General features: G+C 53.7%; 1 protein-coding gene across 12 annotated transcripts in view; it reads right to left on the bottom strand.

Moving 5' to 3' along the window:
* Window positions 1-24,548, bottom strand: part of MYO18A (myosin XVIIIA) — a 102,147-nt gene that overhangs the window by 47,297 nt on the left and 30,302 nt on the right. For 6 of the 12 annotated variants that reach the window (XM_078379164.1, XM_072978671.2, XM_078379165.1 and 3 more), the window contains 16 exons: window positions 19,792-19,848; window positions 17,814-18,470; window positions 16,030-16,104; window positions 14,282-14,401; window positions 13,200-13,287; window positions 12,286-12,398; window positions 11,862-12,038; window positions 11,491-11,701; window positions 10,854-10,996; window positions 10,589-10,689; window positions 10,137-10,200; window positions 9,309-9,453; window positions 5,842-6,018; window positions 5,069-5,159; window positions 2,946-3,138; window positions 1,628-1,714 (listed from right to left, as the gene is read on the bottom strand). In XM_078379164.1, the coding sequence (XP_078235290.1) occupies window positions 1,628-1,714; window positions 2,946-3,138; window positions 5,069-5,159; window positions 5,842-6,018; window positions 9,309-9,453; window positions 10,137-10,200; window positions 10,589-10,689; window positions 10,854-10,996; window positions 11,491-11,701; window positions 11,862-12,038; window positions 12,286-12,398; window positions 13,200-13,287; window positions 14,282-14,401; window positions 16,030-16,104; window positions 17,814-18,470; window positions 19,792-19,848 (2,499 nt within the window). The remainder of the gene's footprint in view (window positions 1-1,627; window positions 1,715-2,945; window positions 3,139-5,068; window positions 5,160-5,841; window positions 6,019-9,308; window positions 9,454-10,136; window positions 10,201-10,588; window positions 10,690-10,853; window positions 10,997-11,490; window positions 11,702-11,861; window positions 12,039-12,285; window positions 12,399-13,199; window positions 13,288-14,281; window positions 14,402-16,029; window positions 16,105-17,813; window positions 18,471-19,791; window positions 19,849-24,548) is intronic. The other 6 variants (XM_078379169.1, XM_078379174.1, XM_078379175.1 and 3 more) reach the window with 4 other exon arrangements.

The following is a 24,548-nucleotide window of genomic DNA, read 5'->3' as shown; positions in this document are numbered from 1 at the left end:
CACATGCGCACACATCCTTTCTACCCAGTGCACCAGTTTCGCATTCTGGACACCTCAAAACTGTCACCCTCCTGATTAGTACGGCCCCCAAATGTGGCTCCAGCCTGGCCTTAGAGAGAGAGAGAGAGAGAGAGAGGCATGCCGCCCTGCACTGCACCTCGGTTCGTTCACCAGACCTGCCCAGACCTGAGCAAAGCCTTAACTAACCCTGACAGCTGTCTCCCCAGCTGAAGTGGAAGCTAATTGGAAGGATAAACACTCTGCCAGAGCAGGGCTCCCGCGCAAGGAAGGTCTGCCCCGTCCGTCCGTATGGGCGGCGAGGTGTCCAAAGAGAGGCCCATCCTTTTCTCCCTTCCTCCCCTACCAGCCCGAGAGCGGCACACACACACCCCGCCCCCACGCAGACCCCTCAGCACAGGTGGGCAAACCTGAGGAGTGCAAGCAGGCTGCTCAAGCTGACAGGAGACACGCCAGGAGACTCCGGTCCTGAGCCCGGACCAACAAAGGGCCCCCTGGTCCATTCCTGTAGGGTTACGGCATGTCCACACGCACTCTTTCCTGCCTCCACCGGCCCCGGTGTTTAAACTCTGCGCTCCAGACCATAATATGCACCTCGCGAGAAACACTCAGGGTGACTCAAGCGAATGGAAGAGCAGTGGAGATCCTGACAGCTGAAACAGCCAAAGAGAGCCTCCAAATGGCACAGGCGGCCAGGGCCGGGGAAGGTGGTGGAGGGCCAGTCAGGCCTCCTCGGCAGGGTGAGGCTCCCCCCCCCCCACACACACACACATCCCAGCTTCAGCCAAGGGGCTGCTGACCTCAGAGGCCAAGCCGCCATGGCAAGGTTTCTCTGCGGCCCATCTGGGCTTCTTAGAGGAACCCAGGGGGCTGATGTTGCAAACTGAACCCAGGACGAAGTGCAATGCAGCGAGGCAAGGCTTGCGGGTTTTGGCCACGCATTCTGCAAGGAAAGGAGCTCAAAGCAGACTCCCTCTGCCAAAACCAAACCAACAGACTCCTGTGGGCACTGCCCGCTCATCCAGAGCAAGTTAGGTGCACAGGGAGGGGCCAGACCCTAAGCACGTCTCCATCTATCCCTACATGGCCAGCTCCGATTGCCCGACCTGGAGAGGCCAGAGGTGGAATCTGGGCTCTTCTGCAGGCCAAGCAGGGGGATCCCCCTGGACACACCCACCCTTGATTCCCTTCAGAACCCCCCTCTGGCCTCCCAACCCTGCAACACTTCCAGACCCTCGCATGCTTTTTGGCTCCTGACTTCCTTGCAGCAGCAGATCCAAAACCCTTTGCCTTTTGAGCCTCGAGGAGCCGAGAGGCCTGCTTGTGACCAAATGGTCTTACTCCTCGGGGAGCAAAGGAAAAAAAGGAAGATTGAGAGAAAGAGAGCGAGAGCGAGAGCGAGAGAGAAGGACTGAACCAGATCTTGCTCTCGGTCGCTCTCTCTTTCTTTCACACACCCACACTCACAACACTTCAGCCTCAGCAGTACTGCACGAGACGCAGAACCCACAACCAAGCAGCAGGGGCAGCATGCTTTGGCGGCACAGGCAGGGAAGGGAGGGACGAGAGCGGCCACCTTTCCCCCGAGGAGCCCTTTCATGCAGCTTACCAGTGCCTGGTGGGACGCTTGGTCCACTGTGGCTACAGAACCAGAGGTATTGGGTTCTAAGGCATCTAAGGAAAGCTCTATGTTTTCCTAGAGAGGATGGACAGAGGAGGCGTGATTAGTGGCCCAAGGGGCTACAGATTACCGTTAAAAGGCACTCAGAGAGAGAGAGAAAGAGAGATGGGGGTCAGTTGCATTAGTCAGACGAAAATCTACAGGCCAGAATCACACCCACAGCAGGGGCTTCCCTGGAGAACCCCCTTGTGCTGCGTCCATAGCTCCAGATGAGAAAAATGCACACCTCCCTGGAGGAAAGGAACTTTTCCTGCTACGAATACCAATAGGGGTGTGTGTGGAGGGGATGCAGACTCAGGGGGCCACCAGTGAGGAAACGGTTCACCCCTGGGGAAAGGCAGGGTTGGCCACCTCACAGCTCTGGGGCAGTAAGCTGTCTCCCTCTCCACGCAGGCCCTAGGGATCTGCCAAAGAGTTTGAGAACTGGGCCTCCTGCAAAAAATCCGATCTCTCTGTTTAAAGGAAGCAAGTTCCTGGTTCTCAGGGGTAAGTGGGAAAAACTTGGAAAATATCAACCATGATCTCTCTCCGTTCTTGCTAGCTTTAGTCATCCCACTCTGCCTGGGTCATCTGCACAAAATATTTGAAATAAACCAACACGGATATCATCCAGAGTTATTTGAAAAAGTGGGGGTCGGGGGCAGGGGGGCGTTCCAGATTAATTGGGGAAAGTCCGTCTTCACCCAGGTCATGTAATGGCAACTCCGCCCCCCCCCCATGTATGGGAGAGAGACCAAAAAAAGGTAGCTTCTGAGCTCTGCATTTACTGGAGAGGGGGAGAAAGTCTTCTGATGGGCCTCTGTGTCAGTCGAGTTTTGCTGAGATACCTCCAGCCCAATTTTAAGAAGAGGTGCAGAGGAATGATTGAGAACCCCATCCCCATTAAAAAAAATAACCAACAATACCTTGCTTTCTAGGGAGGTGGCAGATCAGAAAGCAACTGATTAGGGTTAATAAGGGCATCTAAAACAAAGCTTCTCTCCCTCTTTGGCTTCAAATCAGCTCTAGTCTACAGGGTCTTCATTAGAACGGCAGCGCAGAAAAAGGATTAGCTGGAGGAGAGAAAGGGGTCCCTGTGCACTACCTGGGCGCTCCACATAACCCCCCACCCACCCCTCTGGTTCCTCACGGCTGCAGCAGACAACGGACGCCGGCACTGCTGTGGACCAAAGACGAGGTTGTTGCTTTTGCCCGGTGGGAGTCACACAACTCTCTCCCTGCGACCGTCAAACCAAGACACGGTTACCTCCTTGTACCGCTCCAGCTCCTGCACAAAAGTCCGCTCGTGGAAGAGGGTCTGCAGGCGCTCCTGGGCGTAGTTGTGGCACAGCTCCTCAAAGGTGGCCCCTCGGCTCTGGCCGCCCATCTCAGGGTTCTGGAAGCCTGGGGTGTCCACGATCATCATGGAGCACAGAGAACGCTGGCTGGATTTGAGAGCCCTGTGCGGAAGGAGAAAGGAAGGAAGGTGGAAAGGCTGAGGGGGGAGAAGGGGGGGGGGTCCCAGGGTCCTGGCACTTTGAGGCAGGAAGCCCCCCCCCCCTCTCTTTCTCTCTCTATTTCATCCATCACGTGGTTGGCTGAACAAAGGAAACTGCCTTGTAACAAGATGGACTCATTTCTATGCCAAACACCAAATTTATTTATTTTACTTGTTAGCTACACCTCTCTCTTTCCTCTCCTCCAGGGAAACCAAAGCAACATAGGCGGCTTTTTTCCTCCCGTTTTTACCCTTTCAACAAGACAGTGGGGTGGGCCAGGCTGGGAGTCTGCCACTGAGCCCAGATCACCTGGGGATTTGTGCCTAGTTTTCCTGAGTCAAGAAGACGATGCTGGCTCTTCTCACACATTCTTTTCTACTCTACGCGGCAAGGGCTCCCCACGATCTCAGGCATGGAGGGACCTTCCTCCTCTCTTACGAACAGAGGAATATTAAAAGGACCTTGAAAAACAATCACATCAAAGGCTAGTGTCTTCATATCCCACTCAGCCACGGACCAACCAACCCCCTCCTGGGCTTCCTCAAGATCACCCACTTCCTCTCATTTCCCCCCCCCCCAAGAACTGGTAGACAATCACCAACCAGTAGGAACATGTAACCTTCATGACCGACAGCCCCTGCAGCCTCCACCCCCACAAATCTCTCTCAATCCGAGCTGGAAGCTGTCATGACATCCTATGGCAGCGAGTTCCACAGTTTAGCTTTCTGCAGCACAGAAAGTTAAACTGTGAACCTTCCATTATCCCGCTTTAGTAACTGACCTTGCTGGTTTCTAATACTGAAAGAGACCTTTAATTAAAAAAATTAAAAAAAACAAAAAAACACAGACGGGGCATGCAAAGCGAGGGGATCAACTGCCGAGGGGCAGTCTTTGCCCCCAAATTATACTCTGCAAGCAGAAACAACTTGGCCCGGCCAGCGGGGCAGAAGGAATTGTGGGGTCCTGTGCGGCTCCTTCTCCCCCGCTGCTCAAAGCACAAAAGAGCCGAGCCCCCACACCTCTTTCACGGGCTGGCCAGTCCACTCCATCCTACTGAAGAGGGCTGCCATCTGGAGGGAAGGGAAAGGCGCCCACTCCGAGGCTATGCCCTGCTGGCTTGGTGGCCCAAAGTGGGGGTGGGGGAGGGCTTTCTTGCTCCCAACTCTGCAACGTGGATCTAATGGGCAAGTTCTCCTGGGTGCAGAAAGCCTTTCCCCGCCATTAGCTCAGCTAATGGACTCCGGGGTCTGAGAAGGTTCATCGACAAGGCACTTGCGCCAAACGCATGAATATGCAACAAGGTCGTCAGAACCCGGGAGCAGGAAGAGGAGAAGGCTTTTGCAAGCGAGAAAGTGGCAATCAGCAGGAGCTGACAGAAAGAAAAACTGAACCTGGGTTACAGCATTGTCTTTTAGCACCATCTGCAATAATGGAGCGACGTTTTTGCCTAGTGCAGTTTGGGGAAGAAAAAAAAATCCCATTTCAACTGGGAAAGTCTGCAGACCTCACGTGCTGCTCCCCCTCTCTTCCGCAATACGCTCTGCTCTGTTTCAGACTTCTGGGAGGAGAGAGGGGAGTTTAAAACCTGCAAGCCTCCAGCTTTCCCACCGATTCTGATCCAGGGAGCCATGGCCTGCTCAAAAGGAGCCCCCGGTCTCAGAGCCCCTTCGCCAGAGCAGTTGAGGCAGGGGGGAGGGAGAGCCTCTAGGGGAGGGAGAAGCCAGGCGCCTGCTCTGCTTCTGCCCCCTTGAAAATCGTTATGGAACAGATGAAAGGGCTTCCATTCTCCTCAGATCTTTTCATGTTGGAACAACAGAGACTCGGAATGGATGAAGCCACGGATGGGTTAACGCATGGGGGCAATAATGCACCATGCAGGCGCTCCTTGTACCTGTTGAGGAGGGAGATGAGGAGCGTGAAGAGTTCAGAGTACAAGCTTGAGGTGAAGGCCTCCAAACACTCCAGAGCAGACGCTTTCGGACCTGGGGAGCCATTGGGGGGGGGGGAGGAGGAGAGGGAGAAAGAGAAAGCAGAAGTAAAGAGGTAGGTGGGCGTCCCTTCCCCCACCAGAACCAACCCCCCTTTGCACTCATGCCTGGCTTCTTCTTTAGAGCGGCATTAGAGGGGGGGAGCATCTGCCTCAAAAGAGCCCTCCGCAAAGTAGGCTGTTTTCTCCCACTTCAGCCCCGTTCGGGTTCAGAGGGAAAAGCGAGAATCCACCTTCGCTATCAGGTTGCCATAGCGAAGCCGGAGAAGCGCCAGGCAGGGAGACAAAGTAAAAGACGTCGTCAGGGAGAACAGAAGAAACATCCAGCCCTTTGAATCTAACTCCCCACTTGAAGGGAACACTTCTTTTAAAAGGAAAAAATCTAAAAGAGTGGAAACACCAACAGCCAAACAAATCTTCTCTGATGCTTTGCTTCTGTTTGGATCTACCCTGGGCTCCCCTTTCCTTAGAAGCCCATTTAGACGGTTGCTTCAGCACTCTCAAATCTCCTCACATTTTCCCCCTGTTAGATTTGCTTGAGGTCACTTGTGGGAGAGGTGTGTGTGTAAAACGTCCCTTTGGCTCATTACGAGACTTCCCACGGTTCTGCATCGTCCAAAAGGGCAAATGTTCTTAAGAAAAGAGCAGAAGAGGAAGAACCACCATGCCCTACACACCTGAGCCATCCGCCAGCGCCGCATCCTCTGGTCCCTGGCGGAAGGAGGTGGACCTCTGCAGCGCCGTCCCTTTGGGCTGATGCTTGAAGATGGCAGAGGAGAGCTCCTCCAGGGTGCAGCCCAGCAAGTAGGCCGCCTTCTGAGCCCACTCGTGGCGGGCAAACTGCTTCCTCCCGGCTGCAAAGAGGAGAGAAAGAGGGTGTCTCACCTGATACCGGAGGGGAGACTCTCCCCCTGCTGCTGCCCCACCACCACCCACACCCCTGTGGCCGGCCCAGTGAGGACAGGAAGTCATTGCCAGAGGAGACCCTGACGGTTCTTCCCACAGAGGGAGGCACAGCATCATCAGCAAGTCCATCTTCCTGTCCTCCTGATTAACGAAGAAGCCTCCCTCGCCCCACCTCCCAGGGACAGGGGAAGTGTCCAATTTCTGGCCCATGGAAGCGGAGGCAGGAAAGAAAATTTCATTAGGCGAGGGGCTGCGCTTTGGGGGGGGGGGGCTCCACGAGACCCTGCCGCCTGGCCTTGTCATTTTTCACACAGTGTGGAACTAAACAGCCAGAAGGAAGAAAAGGAAGGAGGGAGGGAGGGAGGCTGAGAGGTGGCTGAGCGAGAGACATAATGAAAATGTATTTAGGAATTTGATAAGGGGAGATTGGAGGTCAACAGTCTCATACTTCAGCTGGGCTAATGGTGGCAGTGAGCTATGGTGGGAGGTGGGGAGAGTCTGAGGTGAATGGGAGAAAGGAAACCCTCTCCTCCTTTGCAGGAAAAGAGACTAGAAATGGGGCGTGAGGGGAGAGGTGGGAGATGCGAGACAGCAAAAAGACAAAGCAGAAGAGGATTCCAGAGGGTGGCAAGGAGGCGCAATGATTTTTTTCCCCTTAGAGCAGAGCGCCACTTTCCCTTCGACCCTGACAGGCTGCAAGATGAACGGAATACTCAGTTCTCTGTTCCTAACCTTCCAAGATTAGCAACACAAGAGGGGAAGACGACAGCTGGAGAGCTGCTCTTTCAGCCATTTCTGGGCAGCTGCTTTGCAGGACGCCCGAGAACACCAACCTTTCCCCTGCTGGGAACCATCCACACGGCGGCGGCTGTGGCTGTCCACACCCCCTGGCAAGCCCTTGCTGGGAATCACTCCAAGGAGTGACCCCAAGAGGAAGCCCTGGAAACAATCCTCAGTTTGTGGGGCCAAAGATCCAGGCAAAAAGAGTGAGCCCAAGATCACGATCCTGTGGGACTCCCTGCCCAATGGGAGTCAGCTTTTGGGGTCAGGGAGGTAAGGAGCTGATCATGGGAACCCCACAAATGGGACGAGGATGAGCTAACCATAGGCATGCCACAAAATGCAACAGACAGAAGTGTGAAGAAGTGGAAGAGGCCAGGCCCAGGAGGCAGGCAAAGTCAGAGAGAAAGGCATTTCGGGAGAGGGGGAGCAGGAGGTTTACCTTCATCGCCGTCTGGATTGCAAAGGGAAACAGCATGCACCATGCAAACACAAAAAGAGGGAGTTAGAACACAGCCGTGATGGCCAAGCTTCTTGCAGAGACTCTGGGTGAGACAGAGGTGCACAATCCACACACACGCATATACACATATACTAAACTGACACATTCCAAGTTGGGGTGGCAGGAGCATAAAGGGGCACCTCAGGGGAAAGGAGACCAGAGTGCACTGCAGCCTTTGGCCTCAATGGCTTGAGGGGTGTTCCTCCAGACTTTCCTGTGTGTGGGAAGGGAAGGAACCTTCACTCGCCTCTAACAGAGTCTTAACGTTGCTGTTTCTTAAAAGCGTTTATAACCTGGGTGCTGATAAAGATGAGTCGTTAAGTGATCTACGCCATGACACTTAACCTTTGGCTCTCCAGTTCTGTGCTGGGCTTCCACTCCCACAACCCAACCATTCGGCTAGGCTTGCTGGTTGGGAGCAGAAGTCTCAAAGGTCAAGGGCCAAAGGTGTGGTTTAATGTAGCCCCTGCTTTGCAAGAGAGGGTCACATTCTCCCCGACCCACAGAGGAAGGGCCACCACAAGGACAAAACACACTCTTTCCCTCTCTCCTTCTTTCTCCCTCGCACACAAACACACACACCACTCCTACACAGAGTATTAGATCATGCACACACCCTTCTCCTGAAAAAAACATGGGCCAGCAACATGTTGCTGCAAGTTGCTGCAGGCCACGCAACATCAACACATACCAAGGATCACCACAAGCCCGCTGACACAATTTGCTCTACATGGCAGCCCCTGCGCATGTGCTGAACACGGCTGCCAGGTTGCCCCCTTTCGGTAGCGTCTGAACAAGGGCTGCCGTCTGCAGGCTGCAGGCTCCAGGCACAGACAGGTGGACCATTTTTTAGTTCATGAGGCTGGGGCAGAGGAATGAAAACAAACCAACCCTTTCCCCCTCTTCGGAGTCAACATCTTGGTGGCATCCGTACCGGCGGAGTGTCATTTCTGCCCATATGGAGCAGCAGCCCACTCCAGATGGCACGCCGTGACCAGCTGAAGGCCTGCGATGCCACCAAGCCGCCCGGCCTCTCCAAGGATCTATCGGTGGAAGGCCGACCCTGGCAGGTTCTGCCGCTGAGAGCTTGGAATACAGCCCTAAAGGGGTGTTGTGTGCCATGTCGTCCAACCCTCAGCCCAGCTGGCTGCAAGATGCTTCTCCACCAGAACGACCACCTGGTGCTGAATTTGCTGCAGCCAATAACTACACCTGGAACAGGTGCTAAAGGGGCAACCCGCCATGATGAAATTATCCATCTTTAAGAGCTTCCTTTCATTCATTATTCTTCTTTTTGTCACGTACACACACCCCTTCCCCCCCCACACACACACACAAAAAAAACAAAGCCTGGAGTTCTGCAGGGGTGGAGAAGGTGTAACAGGCTTTGTTGGACAAGACCTGTCACACCTTCAACCAGGGTGAGGAAGGATTCAGAAATGGAGAACCTCTGAGAGGGGGTCGGACCCTGTAAGCCCCACCACTGAATAGGCAGTACGGCCAGGGGCCATGTGGGCTCAGGAAGCATGGGAGTTGCGGATCACCGAAGCAAACCCTTTCCCCATCTCTGGAACGGTCAGGGCTAATGGCAGCTGGAGCACAACAGCAGCTGGAGAGACACTGGACCCTCCAGCTTGCTCTGGAAGTGGTCAGATCTGACTCTTAGAAAAGGTACAAAAGGGAGGGGGGCTGAGGAAAAGTCCCTCTCCATCCGCCTGCTCCAAGAACCAGGCTCAGGGCAAGGTCTGGAATTTGTGAAGGGGGGGCAGAGGGATCCATGCTCCCTGAACTGTAGGAAGAATGGTTACCCTACCCTCTTAAAGAGCCCAAGGCACACAGACACAGACACACAAACACCCAGACACACCCGCACGCACATGGACAGAGACAGAAGCTGCTCCAGAGACACTCTCCGCTCTCTCTCCGGCAGGGTGCTAAATCAACTCCGCTCGTTACCTTTGGTGGCTCCTGCTGCCCCCAAGTGATAAATGGCGCCCAGGATGAGCCAGCAGGCCTTCTGCTCATCGCTGGAAAGGCCCATCACTTTCATGGCTGCCTGGAGCTTGCTGAACTGCTGGGCTGCCTTCTGCTTCTCCTCCGGCTGCAGCCAAAAAGGGGAGGAAATAAAGAATACGACCAATTGGCCGGTGCTAAAAAAACAGAACGCCTTTTTTATCGCCACTCCATAAATGCCGTCTGTCAGCAGCCGGGTCAAGAGGGATGTGGCAGTTCTGCCCTTTCCTGCTAGCCTTTAAAGAGGGCTGAGAGCCAGACTGCCAGGCCCTTGTGAGGCCTCACCCACCCAACCCTGCTGCCCAAGAGGGCGCCCTGCGGCCTCATCGTCTCTTTGCCTGCCCCCCCCCACACACACACACACACCTGGGATGCTTCACAGAGGTTCCCTTTGGGAGGATGAACTAGAGGCCACGTTTGACTGGAAGACCCTGCTAGCTGACATCTCTCCCTCCCCCACAACGAAGGAAAGTTTTTCTAATCTCCCTCCCTTCATCTCTGTTCCGCAAAGTTCGATGGTTCTGCACCGTATCCCATCGTGGAACGAACATTCTGTCCAGACAGGCCAGGCTGAAAACAACTGCTTCTCTCCCCTCCCCAATTATATGGAAGGGAGGGGGCTTTCACCAAGACTTCTAGACACCCCTCAAGGCCTTGCCAGGGTTTGCTGGCAACCCCCACCCCCCAAAAAAAAGAACCTGCAGCAGGAACAGCAATTGGACAAAAGGGGGGCAAAAATTAAAACCCCACCCTTCAATGCTGAGAGGTTACCTTTGAGAGAGGGATGGTCCCAAAGACGTTGTTTTCGGCCAAGTGGTTGAAATGGAGCTCCGTCCTGGGAAGGAGAAAAGGAGGAGCAGCGGAAGGAGATGTCAGAGGGCCCTGCCCGGTGGGTGCCGGACGTCCTCCTTTGCTCTCCCCTGCTCCAGAAAGGCCGCTGGTGGTTTCTGCTCAAACCAAATCCAGAGCGGAGGAAAGTTCCTTTGGGGGATTAAAGCTCTGTCTGGCTAGGAGATCCTGGAAACCTTTCCGAGATCACCGACCAAAAGGCCCACATGAGGGCTGACGGTGAGGAGCGCCAGAGGCAGCCCTTGTCACACCTCCTTCCGCACCCTCTCAGTGGGCATCCCCTTGCTGGCTAGGTGTTCGGTCGGCAGTGGCTCCCCCTACCCAGATGGCAGGACCGCCTCCGGCTCATGCCGACGGCACACAGGCATCCTTACCGGAGGGTGCTGTCCGGACACGCCAGCAGGTAGTAGAATACGTTGAACGTTGCCTCGTTCACGGGGCGCTTGGCAACCCTGAGCTTCTCAAGCAGCATCGTCTGAGGAGGACGACAAGGGAGAGTGGCATGAAAAGGCATTTACAGGCAGGGCTGGAGGGAACCCTCTGAGGCCTCGACCAACAGAGAGACAGACGAGCATTTGCGATGAGATACGGAAGGGCAACAAGGAACACCTTTGCCCCTCACCCCTCTCTTGACCTCACCTGTACAGAGGCAGAGGCCACCTGCCCGGCCTGGTCGAAGTCCAGGGAGATGATCTGGGAGAAGCGGGTGGCGTTGCTGTTCAAGCTTGTGCCGCTGTTGCCAAAGGCCTCCAGGACTGTATAGAGCGCCTGCCACTTTTCCACTGCCAAGGCACAAGCAAGGAGACGCGTGCAAGGATGGAACCGGTGGCACCCCATGCCCACACGGACCATGCCCCCCTCTGGCCATAGAGCCTGTGGGTTCTCTCTCTCAAACACACACACACACACACACAGAGCTACAGGTTGGATTGTGGTTCTGCGACATGCAAAGGCCTGAACTCTAAGAGTGGGCTGTGAAGGGTGCAAAACAGCTAGAGGCAGGCAGCAAACCCTGTGAAGGTTGTGCCAGGGAGGTCAAAGGGGCAGAATATTGGGAAGGCGTGCGGCGAAACCCAGACAAGCCTCTTGCCTAGGAAGGGAAGGAGGAAAGCTGGCACCTGGGAGTGGTGGGAGGGAGCAGGAAGAAGGCTGAAACCGTGCACAGACGTCAGCAGACGGAGAGCTAGCAGGGCCAGCATTTTCTTTTTATTCCGTCCGCCACCACTCAGCCCAACCGACATGAACTCTGGAAGAAACCCGCGAGGTCCCCACCCACCTGAGAAGACCTTCCCAGAGCTGCCAGCCACGGTGGCCAGGTACTGCACCAGATGCTGGCAGTTGGTGGTCTTGCCGCTGCCGCTGCCACCCAGGAGCACGATGGACTGGTCCTGGCGGCTCATCAGCATGTTCCGGTAGGCGGCCTGGGCCACGGCGTAGATGTGGGGGGAGGTGTCCTCCTTGCGGCACCCCTTGAACATGTGCATCACCTGGTGCGAGGGGAGGGAGCAGCAGCACGGTGAGCAGGGAAGGAGGCTCCCCCAGGGCTTGGGAAAGCTGCCTTCCCCAGGATCCCTCTGGGGGCCAATTTCAAGGAATGGGCCACTCCCCAGACCCACGCGCCCGCCTGCCCTCAGTGGCACCGCTCACCTTCTCCGAGTACATCGAGGGCGAGCTGAGAGGATTAATGACGACCAGGTTGGGCCCAGCGTAGGTGTGGATGAGGTTCCCCCCGTAGCGCTGGCGCAGCGTGTGCAGGACGCTGGACTCGTTGAGATAGACGAGGCTGGCCAGGTCCTCTGCGCGGTCACAGGACGGCGGATTGGCCTGGGGAAGAAAGAGAGAGGGAGAAGTTGCGGGGGGGGGGAGGATTTGAGGGAGAAATGCCGTCAACTCAGGCTGGTCGCACTCTCTAGGCCAGGCCTACCTCACAAGGTTGTTTAGAGAATAAAGGGGAAAGGAAGACAGCCCTGCCTTGCCAGGATATCAAGGCAAGACGAAATGCACAGTAAAACTAGGAGAAGCCCATTCCCCACTCCAGGCAGGATCCAACCATCCCTGCCTGGCTCCTGACCTTCTCCACATCATCTTCATCGACCTCCAGTAGGGCTCCATCGTAGTCCAGCTTCACCTTGACCTTCCCCTCGGGTAGCAGCCCGGCCACTGCATCCGTCTTCAGCTGGCTGGCTGTGGGGAAAGGTCAGACCGAGGTTCAAACGTTGGCAGGACAAAAGACCTCCAGACACACACAGAGACCCAAGGATCCCTCTACCTCCAGAGCCAGAGTGACACTGCCACCTAGTGGCCCCACCAAACCCAACACCAGCGAGCCCACCAAGAGAAGCCCCAGATCTAAATCCCACTATCCGTTCCAACGAGAGCAGGCTCACTGAAATCTTCAGAACTTGATGCATTAAGTTCCACGGATTCACTGGGCCTACTCTAAGTGAGACAAACAAGCAAACTGATGCCGACAGCCTTTGGAAAGCTAAGCATTCATTCTTCCTCATCACAGAACTTGGGACTTCTCCTATCTGGGCTACAGCCCTCAGCCAGCATGGCCAAATCTCCATGGAGATTCAGAGACTTGCAATCCAGAAGAAGTAACCTTTCCAAGCTCTGCAAGATGGCGCGGGGGGGGGGAACTACTGAGGCCCCCCCCCCCGCAAATACCTGGGATACTTTCTCTAAGTGGCCATTCACAGCTGCCAGGTTTTCCAAAGTCCTTCCACACTATCTATTATGGCATTCAACCACACACTGTCATTATATCCAACCCAGCCCACTCCCGCAGAGCAGGAAACCAGGGAGGGTCAGCCTCCAGGGACCCAGAGATCATGGATGCTGCCCTCTGGCCTACCCCTGCGCTGACCCCTCTTCAAGAAGCAACCCGGAGGGGCGAGAGCCTCCCCATGGCCCTAAGCAAAGATGTTAAAAGGAAGCCCCACACTGCACAGGCCACGCTACACACGGCGGCCGCTCACTTACCTAAGGAGAAGCCATCCTTGTGGACCAGCCAGACTTTATCTGTCTCATACCAGGCCTCTTCAGCTGCAACCTGTTCCTCCGTTTTGGCCTGCCATGCAAATCCCGGGGGGGGGGAGGTGTCAGAGGGGGTGGAATAAGAGAAAGCACATCACTGCTACAGTCCCCCACATGAACAGTGCCACTCTGAAGGAGGGTTCTGACCACTTCCCAACACCAGGCCTGGGAAAAGTTTCTTCTTTGGGCTACCCACACACACCCTCAACACACGCACACACCTGTCAGCCACTTCCAAGAAAATGAAAAAAAAAAAAGGTAAATCTCTTGAGCTCTGCTGAGCACATGCATCTCAGTAAGACAGCGGAGGAGCACTTCAACATAAAAAGAGAAACTGCTCCCTCTCCCGGCTCACTGTTGTGAGCTGAGGCAGATCATCTGTAACCTTGAGCCTAACCAAACCCACTGCCTGTAGGTCCTGTCGTCAGAATCATCCACCACTACCACAGCATGATCCAGGTCCACTTTTAATCTGCAAATTATTCTCGAGCTGCTGTACACAAAAATTAATTACAACGTTTAAATGCTGCACAGAAATGCTGCTTTCAAAAAGCACTCTCAGGGGCTGAATAATCATCAGCTGGGAATGAATCCCCTTGTCTCCGTCTGACTGAATATTGATCTTGGGGATTTGTTTCCCTTTGCCTTCAGAAGACAAGAAAGCTTAGGCCAAATAAATGGTGCTGGATCTTTAAAGTAAAGGAAAGACTCTTGGTTCTTATGAGCAGGGGTCTCACACCCCACCCCAACCCACACATGCAATCACTGGGGCCCGGTATTCTGATTTCAGTGGAAGGGTGTGTTCAGAGGGGTGGGGGAATAAAAGGCAGATCCATTTTCTCCCCCTACACAGCAAGCTGCACGTTCTCAGTACGGCCAGCAATGAATCAGGAGCATGAAATGAAGGCATTCACTGTCCTCTCCCTCTCTCCCTCCCCCAAGGCCCCTACCGGCCCTCCAGCAGACTCCAAAGTGGGATTGGGGGGGGGGGGGATTGGGCTGGACACAAAAGGTGAAAAAAGCCTTACACTCCAACATGTGGCGCGAGCACAGACATCAACCCAAAGGCAGACGGGAGGTGGAGGGAGGTCTGGCGCACTGGGGTACAGTACCTGGCTTGGGGCAGCCGTGGCGGTCACAGGCTCCGGCTAATGCAGCAAGGTGAGAGAGAAGAGAAGAGGAAGGAAAGAGAAGAGGAAGAAGAGAAAAAGGGAAGGAACAGAAAAGAAAAAGAAAAAGAAAAAAGAGAGGTACCAGTAAGTACTGTAGTGAGTCAGAAGAACAGGCAGCAAAAGGAAAGGGTAGCATGCATCCACAAAATTTTTAAGAAACCAGTAGGAAGAGGGGGGAAAAATCAGAGAGTAAATTTCTCCCAAGTGTCCTGTTCCCTAGCGGCTGCAGGGACACCCACACCCGGACTTCCCGCACTCCAGGCCCACCCAAATGTCTTGAAATGTGGTGACAGAAAAGAACTACTGGCTCTGAAAGACTGGGGCATACAGGCAGAGTTGTCCAGTCAAACGCTCATCAGTTTGCTAGCCTGACCAATATAGAAGGCTCAGTAAAAGGGAGCCGACACTGGAGTCTGTAACACCAGGAAAACCTGCACAACCACAAAGCTTTCAAACCAACTTAATGAAACTGTTTCTTGATTGGTTCCTTCGTTTCAAAAGGGCTAATGACCCTCAATTCCTGACCCAACGAGATCTTCCGCCAACATCCAGGACAGGAATTATTACATTTTTTAAATTAATATTTGGCAACATGATATTGAGAAAAAGACAGACAACAGCTGTGGCCAAATACTGTGGCACACACAGACACACACCGGGGTCCAGGGGATACCACAAAAGTGCAAGCTTCTCAGCATCAGCCTAATGTCCATTCCTGCGTCCAGCTCCTCGAAAGGCCAAACGATAAGTTACAGGTCAGCTGTCATTAGAGCTGAAACCCTGTAACTGTACCAGAGCCATGACGTGAAAAGACCTTTGGGAGTAGGAAATCAGAACTATAAACAAAAGGAGAGCATCATGCATATTGTCTTTGACTACACAAATCGAGGCAGTCAGATTTTTCCATTTCGAAGAACGCCAAATGGGCTTTCTTCCCAGAGACACTGGAGAGGAACCTTTGGTGAGGAAGGTGGGCAGGATTTTAAGAGATAAATTTTCTCTCTGGAAACTACAAGGATTTGCAGTTCTTGCCAGTGCTGCCCTGTGTGTTGGGAAGATAAGAAGCTGCTTAAGAATGGGTCAGGACATTGGTCCATCCACCCCAATACGGCCAACTCTGACTGGCAGCCGTGGCTCTCCTGTATTCCAGGCAAGGTCTTTTTTTTTTTTAACCAAGCCTTCCTGGTGGTCTTCCATTCAAGGGCAAACCCACTGCAACCCAATTTAGCATCCAAAATCAGGAGAGGCTCAAGCATTTTCAGGGAGGTACAGGGGTACCCTATACACCAGCTAGATTGGGTAGAAGAGACAGGAAGGAAACAATGGCATACCCGTTGCCTCACAGCTCAGCACTCTGCTTAGGCTGTTGCTTGCTCAAGGAAAGAGTTTATAGAGAACAAGGAGGCAGATGTTCTGCTGCCCTTCCTTCCAGGGCAGCTTACAAGACACCCATGGCTGCTCCACAGCTGTGCATTAGTCACACATAGACAGAGAGAACCCCCAGCTACTTCTCACAAAGCTAGAAGTTTCTGCAAAGTTTTGGTAACCCTCTCCACCACTCTGCACAAAAGCACACTTTTGTCCGCCTCCAGCTCAAGACACACCTGATGGGTGGGTTCCTTTCCAGGGGTCAAGAAAGGCCGCGGCTTCTCAGGAGCCTCAGTCAGCTGGCACTTCTCCTTCGAAGGAGCCAGGATGACAGACGCAAGAAGACACGGTCAGAAGATGTTTCAGAAATGCAACAACGCATGTTCCCTCCCTTCAAAAATGCACCCAAAGCCCCAGGCTGCACACTAGGCTTGTCCCACGTGGGAATGGCATGAAGGTTAGGGTGGGGGAAAAGACATGTTTTGAGTCATCGTGATATTGTAGACGAGCCCACACTACGTCCCGGCCAAATGTCTCTCTTCTTCTCCAGAGATGAACTTTGGGTAGAAATCATTCCATAAATCTCAAGCAGATACCAGCTGGGCTCCAAGTGATGTCACCAAGAAACCCCCTTGACCTCCACAATTAATTACTTTGGAAATGTATAACAATCTGTACAGCACTTTTAAAAATTAACAAAGACAGGCAATCCATCTAAGAGACTGGAAAAAAGGATGGCTAAAGACAAGGCCGCATTCAGTTAGCTGGGACAGGTGCCCCTTACTTCAGCTTAGCAGAGACCCAAAGTTCCTTTTTTAGACCAGAATTCCCAGAATCCACCAGCCAGTTTGGCTCGTTCTGGGGGTTTTAGCCTAAAAACGGGACTTCCCCACCCCCCTGCTCTGAAGTCTCGTCTTCTCTCAAGACATTATGCCCACGATGCCCATGCTTAATCAAGCATTTCACACCAGACAATGTTAGCATTTTCTAGTTAAGTGAGATAAGCTTCAAGGCAAAGTGGAAAAATTAGAGGGGCAGATGAGCCGAGTCAGTTGCATTGTATGATGGCAGGAAATGAGAGAAGGCCATGCTCCAACCTCCACCTCCAAACCAGGAAGTTAGTATCAGTTCTCAAGCCAGAAAGCAGGGCTATACTCCCGCCCAGTCAGGCATGCACGGTAAAGAGGGAACACTCCACAGCTTACAGGACTGAAAAACAAAAACTTCCCATCTCTAATTCTGAACTCAGCCTGAACAAACAGCAGATTATCTTTCGTCCAATCCATTCTAGTTCCCCCCAGCAAAGAGGAAAAAGTAGTATTCAAGGCCCACTCAGGCTGCCTCTGAACAACAGGGCTGGCTCTACCATGGGACAGAGTGAGACACCTGCCTTGGGCAAGAGAGCCAAGTTAGTATTAAAGCTCATCGACCACGATGACCACCGAAGGGGAGGCATTTTTGTGTGGTTTCTCATCCCACGTGCCAATACAGCTTGGCCTACTTTAGTAACGGCCCTTCCGCACGCGGGTTTGTGGCAGTCAGTCCTCGCTGCTCTGCTTGGGGGAACCCCGTTTCCTGGGCCAGACTTCCCAAACCAAGCTACAGATCCAACTCCCCTGGTCTGGCAGATTCTCCAATTTCACCTGGACTGGCCTGCTCAATGCAGCCATCACAACTAGCAGCGTTGCACTGCTGTTTTGTTAAGAAAGTGGAGGACGGTCACAGCTATTTTCTGTGATTGCAGAAGCATATGGACCGCCCCAGGAGGAGAATAAAATGGACAACACATGCACCAAGCTGAGGGAGAGACCCTTGTGAGGAGAAGCACCTTGGTGTGATAAAATCCACAGCGCGCATGCACACACGCGCACACAGACACACACAGACACTCCATGCACTGAGCATCAGGCCTTCACCAACTGCAACCAGCTAGGCATCCCTTCCAAGGTGAACAACACAGCCCCCTGTGCACTTCAGCCTCATGCGCCAAATGGCCATGGCCTCGATGCCCTAAGACTACCTTGTCTTCGTCTGTGCCTGCTTTGGCTGTTGACAGCTTGGCTAGCTCTGCCGACGGCGGCCCCTTGGGCTCCCGGGTGGTTCCTTTGTTCACTGTGACCCCTTCTGCAGCAGGCGGGGGACTCTTTGTCTTTTCGAGGGGTTTTGCCTCCTCCTTCCTCTCCGACAGCCGGGATCGGGGCCTGTGCTCTTTGCTTCTGCCTCTGGACATCAGGTTCTTCAGCCCCGTCGAGAGGTCATCCTTGGGAGCCGACTGCTTGGGCTCAGGCTTGGAGGAGACCAAAGAGGGCGGCCGAGGGGATGGAGACAGCATGCGTGTGGGTGGCGAGGGCGCCTTGGTGGGAGGCTTCTCCTCCTTTTTGCTCGGCTCTGGGGATTTGAGGTCTCTCGGCGTCTCCTCCCCGGGAAGGACTTTCCGCACCACTTTCCGCACCACCCTGACCACCCTTTTACGTGAGAGGCCCTGGGCATCCTCGCCGACAGACTCGGACTGAGGCCCTGGAGCCCCTCCCTCCTGGCCATTCATGGCTTGGCCGGAATGCTGGGCGTCCCCGTTGAGCAGTGGCGGCTCCGGGCTCTTCACCCTTCCAGGGCGCTCGGGGGGCTCTGGGCTCTGAAGGTTCCGGGGCTCTTCCTTTCCCGCACTCACAGCATCTGACTATAGTCACAAATGTATATATTCAAGCATCTACCAAGGTTTCACCAAAAACAAAAGGAGGTCCCCACTCCAAAATTAAGACAGGGATTGGCAAACCACAGCCCAGGGGCCAAATATGCCCCAAAGCCTCCAAGCGCCTTTTTCTTTTAACCATAAAAAGTGGCTTCTTTTCCCAGAGATTTCCAGGAAGGGTAGTTTGAATTCTGGGGAGCACATAATGACCCTCAGTTCCAGTTATTTCTCAGCATTTCCAGGCCTAGTGCAACCTTCCCAAGCCTCCCTACCCACCCACACTCACCCACCCACCCACCCTCCCACAAAGCACCTGGTTATTTCCTATATTGCATTCGCCATTTTTCAGCATTCCTGGGCTGGCACCACCTTCAGAGGTTGCTCTGGGCAGAAACCTGGTCAGCAGCCCTGCCAACGTTGCCCATCCCACAATTGAGGCAGGTTCGAGGGACTTGGTCACCAGCCCTACCTGCCTGGAACACCAGGCCAATTCTCCTCCCTGCCCCCCAACCACCCCCACCCAGTCTGGAACTTGCCTTCAGACAACAAGAGGACTGAAGTCTTTCCAGGCTGACCTACCCACATTAAGAACAACCCTGTCTCAAGAGCGTTAGTTTTGGTTCTAGACATGCAAGAAGACCAGGACAAGCTGATGCCCAGGCAGCATGCCCAAGGCACGAGACAGAAGCCCCTGGCTCACTTGAAGAGAAAGAGCACATCTGTTCCCTGTCAAGAGGACGGGCCTTGCCTTCCTCTGCACGATGGACTGGAAACAGTCCACTTGGGGAATAGGGCTCACAGCATTCCCTCTAGCTAGCATAGCCGCGGGTGGCGTGGGCTGGGGATTCTCGGAACGGCAGTCCAAAAACGGTGCTTTTCCAAGCCCTGCCCTGTCCTTTCCTGTCCAACTACGATGCCTTCTTCTAACCGCAACCTCGTGAGGCAGCAAAACCTCACCAGCAACCCTTGTAGGTCCCCCATGGGTGCCCTAAGAGTCATGTCTCCATCCTGACCACAAGGTGGAGCAGGGACTGTAAGAAAAGAAAGTCCACCTGGCCCAGATCCAGCCCTGACCCAGCGGGCTGCCTCCACCTGCCATCTCATGGCAGGAAGGGCCGCTGAATTCTTAAGACTTGCTCCACTTTTTAACAAAATCCACCCCGTCAGAGGGAAGAGCAAGGCCCTGTGCAATCTGGCTCCCAGCCAGACCTGCCCCCTCCCCGCCAGAAACACACAGAGACTTGTCCTGGCCTTGTGGTTAGCGCAAGCAAAGAAGAGCACGGCACACTCAGATTCAAAGGGCACTTACAGCCCCTTCCTCCTTGTCATTCTTTTTCACCCCCAGAGGTTTGTCTTCGTCCTTAACCTGAGGAAGGCAAGTAGAGAAAGGACATTTTTCATTCACACAAGATTAGGCACACACCACACAAACACTTTTGGGTGAGGCCATGCCAGGCCCTTGTCCACCTCCAGGAGCACAGAGGTTGTCACCAGCACTGACCGAGGTCAGGAGGCTGCCTGCAGGCCCCTGGAGAGAACCCCAACAAGGCAGTGCAATGAGGATGCATCCTTTCTGTGCAGAACACACCAGGGAGGGAAGGGAAGGGAAGGGAAAAGTCATTCCAAAGGCACCAAAGAAAGAATTGCCACTTTTTCCAAAGGCGTTATTCTGGGGAAAGGGAGCAGCAACAGCACCCAGTTGAGAACCACCGGGCTGGAGGGAAATCCTAATCTCATCCTTTGCTCCTTAGCCTCTTTCGCATGGTTGTTTCCTAATCTAGCCAGAGACTTGTGAGCGAGCATCAAGCTCAGTGAGGGAAGGAGATGGGCTGCAACCGCAACTTTGGAAATAAAACCTTTAAGGTTTGAGGCAGAGCCGCGACAGGATAGGATGCGAAAGGAGAGGGCACCATGTTCCAGGGCAGGTCCGTGGCACCGCAGCTAGCGCCCCAGACCTGGACTGGGAACAGACACGGCAAAGACATTGTTGCAATTGGCCATTCGGAAGGACACGGGAGGTGCTTGCTATGTAAGGGGAGGAACTGGATCCATTAGTTCCCAGGTCACGCCAGACATGCAGTGAGACCAAGTGAGGGTGGGGAGTGTAGTAGCAAAAACTAGTCCCAAAATCACACACAAAGAGACTGTAAACCTGGGTTTCTGGACGCTTGGCTCCTCAAGCCCTTTGCTGTTCCTCGAGGTGACAACCGGACTCCTCGGAAAACACAACCATGGCTTCTTGTGAGAGTCCTGAAGATCCTTAAAATTGACGCTTGAACAGTTTAAATATTGAAAGTAATTCTTGGGTGCTACTTGTTGGGCTATTATGAAAAACAACTTGCATTTCTGGTTGTGCTGTTCATTTCTGTTGGTTATTTGGGGAGAGGGAATTACAGGATGAGGGTGACCATGGCATAGAATTTGAAAAAAATTCCCATCAAACCCTAAAAATGGCTTTTAAAGGTCAACCGTTAAGTCCAAGGTCTTGCCCTCAAACAGCATCTACTTGGAAGAGGAGCCGAGTGGGCGCATGGAAACCAGGCACTGGATAGCCCCAAAACACTGCATCACTAAGCGCCATCCTGATGGAAAACCCAGGCTGACAGTATCTGCAACACCCAGAATTTGAATAAACGGGAGGTTAGTAATCAAGTTACTTTTCAGGCAAGTTATAGTGAAAAAGTTCAATGCACAGAGCTTGGGAGAAGTTACTTTTTCACTGGCTTGAGTGTTCTGGGGCTCAAAGTCCAATAAAAGTAAATTTCCCAAGCGCTGACTATGCAAAGGACTGGGAGGAAGTGGCTGCCAGTTTGCTCAGTCGTCTGGGGAGAGGGGACGTTCTTTTCTCCCAGTGACCTCTGTCTGCTCTTTGCTCTAGCCCAGGAGAGGCCCAAGGCTGACCAGTGGCACTCTGTCTGGCTCAGGACAGAAACACGACAGATCTCCAGCATGGCAGGGGGCATTCTGGAGCCAACTCCCTCCTCGGCAAGGGCTGGGCAAAAACCCAGGGCCAGTTTCTCATGAACATGCTGTTGTGTCTCATAAGCAAAGTGCCCAGTTGAGGAGGCAAAGAAGAAGCTGTGGAGGTGGGGGTGGGGGGGTGGGGAGACTAACAACCACAACAGCAAAGAGACTTCCCTTTTGCTCCCAGAATGCAAACCGTGATGAAAAGGCCATGACTGCAACTGCACCACTGAGCTGGAAGCCTCAAGCCCTGACTGAGAGCGAAAAGGGGACAGAAAAGAGAGAGAAAGGCAACAGTAAGATGGCAGCGGCAGAGATCAAAGAGCCTGCGGGGGCAAAGGCTCTGGGTCCCAGGCTCACAATCTCAGGCGAGATGAGCCCAGCCGGGAACCACAACCCTGGAAGGAAGCAGAGCCCAGAAATTCACAGGTCATCCGTCACCAAATTCCAGTCAGATATAGACTTAATGCTTTGAACCTCAAGATACTAAAAGTACTCACCCTCTAATTTTGCAGGCAGTTTCTCCCCCATTAAACATGCCTCTGCAGCACTGGTTTTACAGGCAGCGTGAGGCCGTGTTTACCAGCAGCCTTGCGACAGCAACTCTAAGAGGCCCCTTTGAGGCCAATGCGACCCACCTTCCTGCAGTGTCGAAACACTCGTTCTAGTTATGACAAAATTAACTTGGCTCTTTGTAATTCCAGTTGCCTCAGCTTTTAATTAAGACTCTTGTGTCAGCTCCAGTTAACACATCACCCAGTATCCTCCCTGGCAGAATTCTTTTTTTAATGTTAAAGGAACAACATTAAAAGGGCACTGAAATGTGTGGCAAAGTTATTTCTTTCTATTTGTTTAATTCTCCTCTTTCCAGTTAAAGAAGAGTAAGCCACTCAGTCCTACTTAAAGTTGAAAGACGGTTTGAGCCATAAAGGCACAGGTGGTCCTGAACTGATCATGAGAACAACTGGGGTCCTCAAAGGCAGCCATCGCCACCTTTGCAGTGGAAAAAGCTAAGCAAGAAGCGGGAGAACACATCGGCCCCTCTTTGCCTGTGGCTTTGAGTGAACGGGAGAAAAAACTCTAAAAGGCGAGTGACCGGCAGAGACCACAGAGGGTGTCTTGGGTAGATCTGCCCATTATATGACACTTGCTGTGGCAGAAACTTGTAAAACCTGGGGGGCGGGGGTGGGAGGAAGACAGCCACGAGGAAACAAGCCACCTCAGCCCTCTGCGCCAGGTGTGCCTCTTGGAAGCTGCTCAGAGGACGACTCCAGCAGCCTCAGGCCTCCTTTCCCAGGGAAAGAGAAAGGGACTGAATAACATGCCAAACCTTCGTGATTGCCCCAAAGGTTTTGCAGATGGGGACAGAGACACCCAGGACGTTTGGGATGACATTTGACGAGAGGCAACGTGGCACAATTCCCGGCTCTCCGGTGATTGCCCTCACTGACTGAGTCTCCACGTGGCCCACAAGCCAACAGCCTCAGGGCTGCTCAAGGTTAACGGCAAGCCGCCCAACAGCCCGCTAGGGTCTGGCTGAGCCCCTCACCACCACGCAGAGCAGCCAAGCACTTGTAAAGAGCACCTTCCACCCCCCAGGAACACAGGAAGAGGGGAGGCTTGGCTTCTTTCCATCTCTGGGGTGCTGTGGGCTACACCCAAATCCCCATGCTAAAGCTCATTTCACGGACCTCTTTCCTCACCATCAGCTAATGGGCTTTGCCACAGTTAACGTCTCTGTCAACGAAGACTCTGCCACTGCCGCCACGATCCTCAGGCACAAAGGCCGAGGTGACTCTGAAAGTAAAAGTAGCCTTCCTGCTCCCCAGGAGAGTGAGAAAGTGTGGCAGAAAGCATGGTGGCAACAATAGGACTCTCGGGGGACCATTCTTGGGCCATGAATCCCAAACACCAGGGGAGCCTCGTTTGGAAACAGCACATTCCTTCCTTCACACCTCACTCCGCGCAGGCAGAGCCTTCTTTTAGTCAGCAGTTATTCTGAGGGGCTGATTCCATATCAGGTGCCCAGGGTTGGCCTGGCCGAAGGGCCCTGCCGGCCTCGCCTAGGCAGCCTTAATGGGGAGACGAGGGGGGCGGCTGACTCAGCCCCCACTTCCCTCACTCTCACAGCCTTTGGGCTTCAGACAGAAGCTGGGAGACAAGCCACCCCAAGAGATAAAATACAGCTGTCTCCCCACAGCTGAGCAGAGTGTGCCTTTGTTTTTCTTTCTGCTTGCTCTCTTCTGGGTTGAAAGTCACAGGAGGCCTCATCCCGCCTGGCTAGCACCCATACAGGTTTGGGGTGGGGGGGGAGAGAGATGGATTCTGGGAGCTACAGCTGGAATGAGTAGATTTTCCAAGCCCAGAGTCCCGCCCTAGCCTCCTGACTCATCATGCAGAATAGATGAACTTTGGGTTCCAAGCGTCAAACAGCTACTGACCTGCTAACTCTGGGATGGGGCACGGGAGAACCCGAAGCTCGGGGGGGGGGTTGATCTTAATCCTCCCGTTCAGAACACTGAAAAGCCCTGATTTCATCTATAGTTTCTGCCCACCTATTTTCCCAACTACCTCCCTGGCTTTGTCAAGAAAGAATGAAAGAAAGGAAGCTCAGTTTGTGTTTCTCGGGCCCTACAAGGCCACCGAGTGTTTTGACTGCGTACGAAGAGGATGCCCAGCTCTATCGCTCTTAGAAAAGCGTTCCTCGAGCTTGGCTGCAAGAGTTCATCCCTGTTGGTCCCAAAGGGGAAACTGGTGGTCCTACAAAGAAGAGCGCACACGCCCTGTCATGGCCAGCTGCTCCACTCTGCCTTTCCTCCACCCCAAAAGGGGTCTGACACTCGGTGCTAGGCAGCCCCCCTTCCCCATCGGACTCTTGGAGGGAGGAGGTTTCCAAATAGTCACTCCAAGCCTTTGCAAGAGACTAGCCGGGAGGGCGGGGGAAAACAAATGAGTTTTTAGAGGCTCTACTAGAGGTTATAAGCAAGTTGAGGTTAGACGTTCTGGGGCTGGTTAGGTTCTCCACCACCCCCACGCCCAGACCATGAGGAAACCACACTCTCCACACAGCATTCAGAGCAATGGGGGGAAAGGCCCCCTCCT

This window comes from Pogona vitticeps, chromosome 7 (assembly GCF_051106095.1).
Source record: "Pogona vitticeps strain Pit_001003342236 chromosome 7, PviZW2.1, whole genome shotgun sequence".
Lineage (NCBI taxonomy): Eukaryota > Metazoa > Chordata > Lepidosauria > Squamata > Agamidae > Pogona > Pogona vitticeps.
Note: the sequence above shows the minus strand (reverse complement) of the source record. Positions and strands in the feature narration are given on the sequence as shown.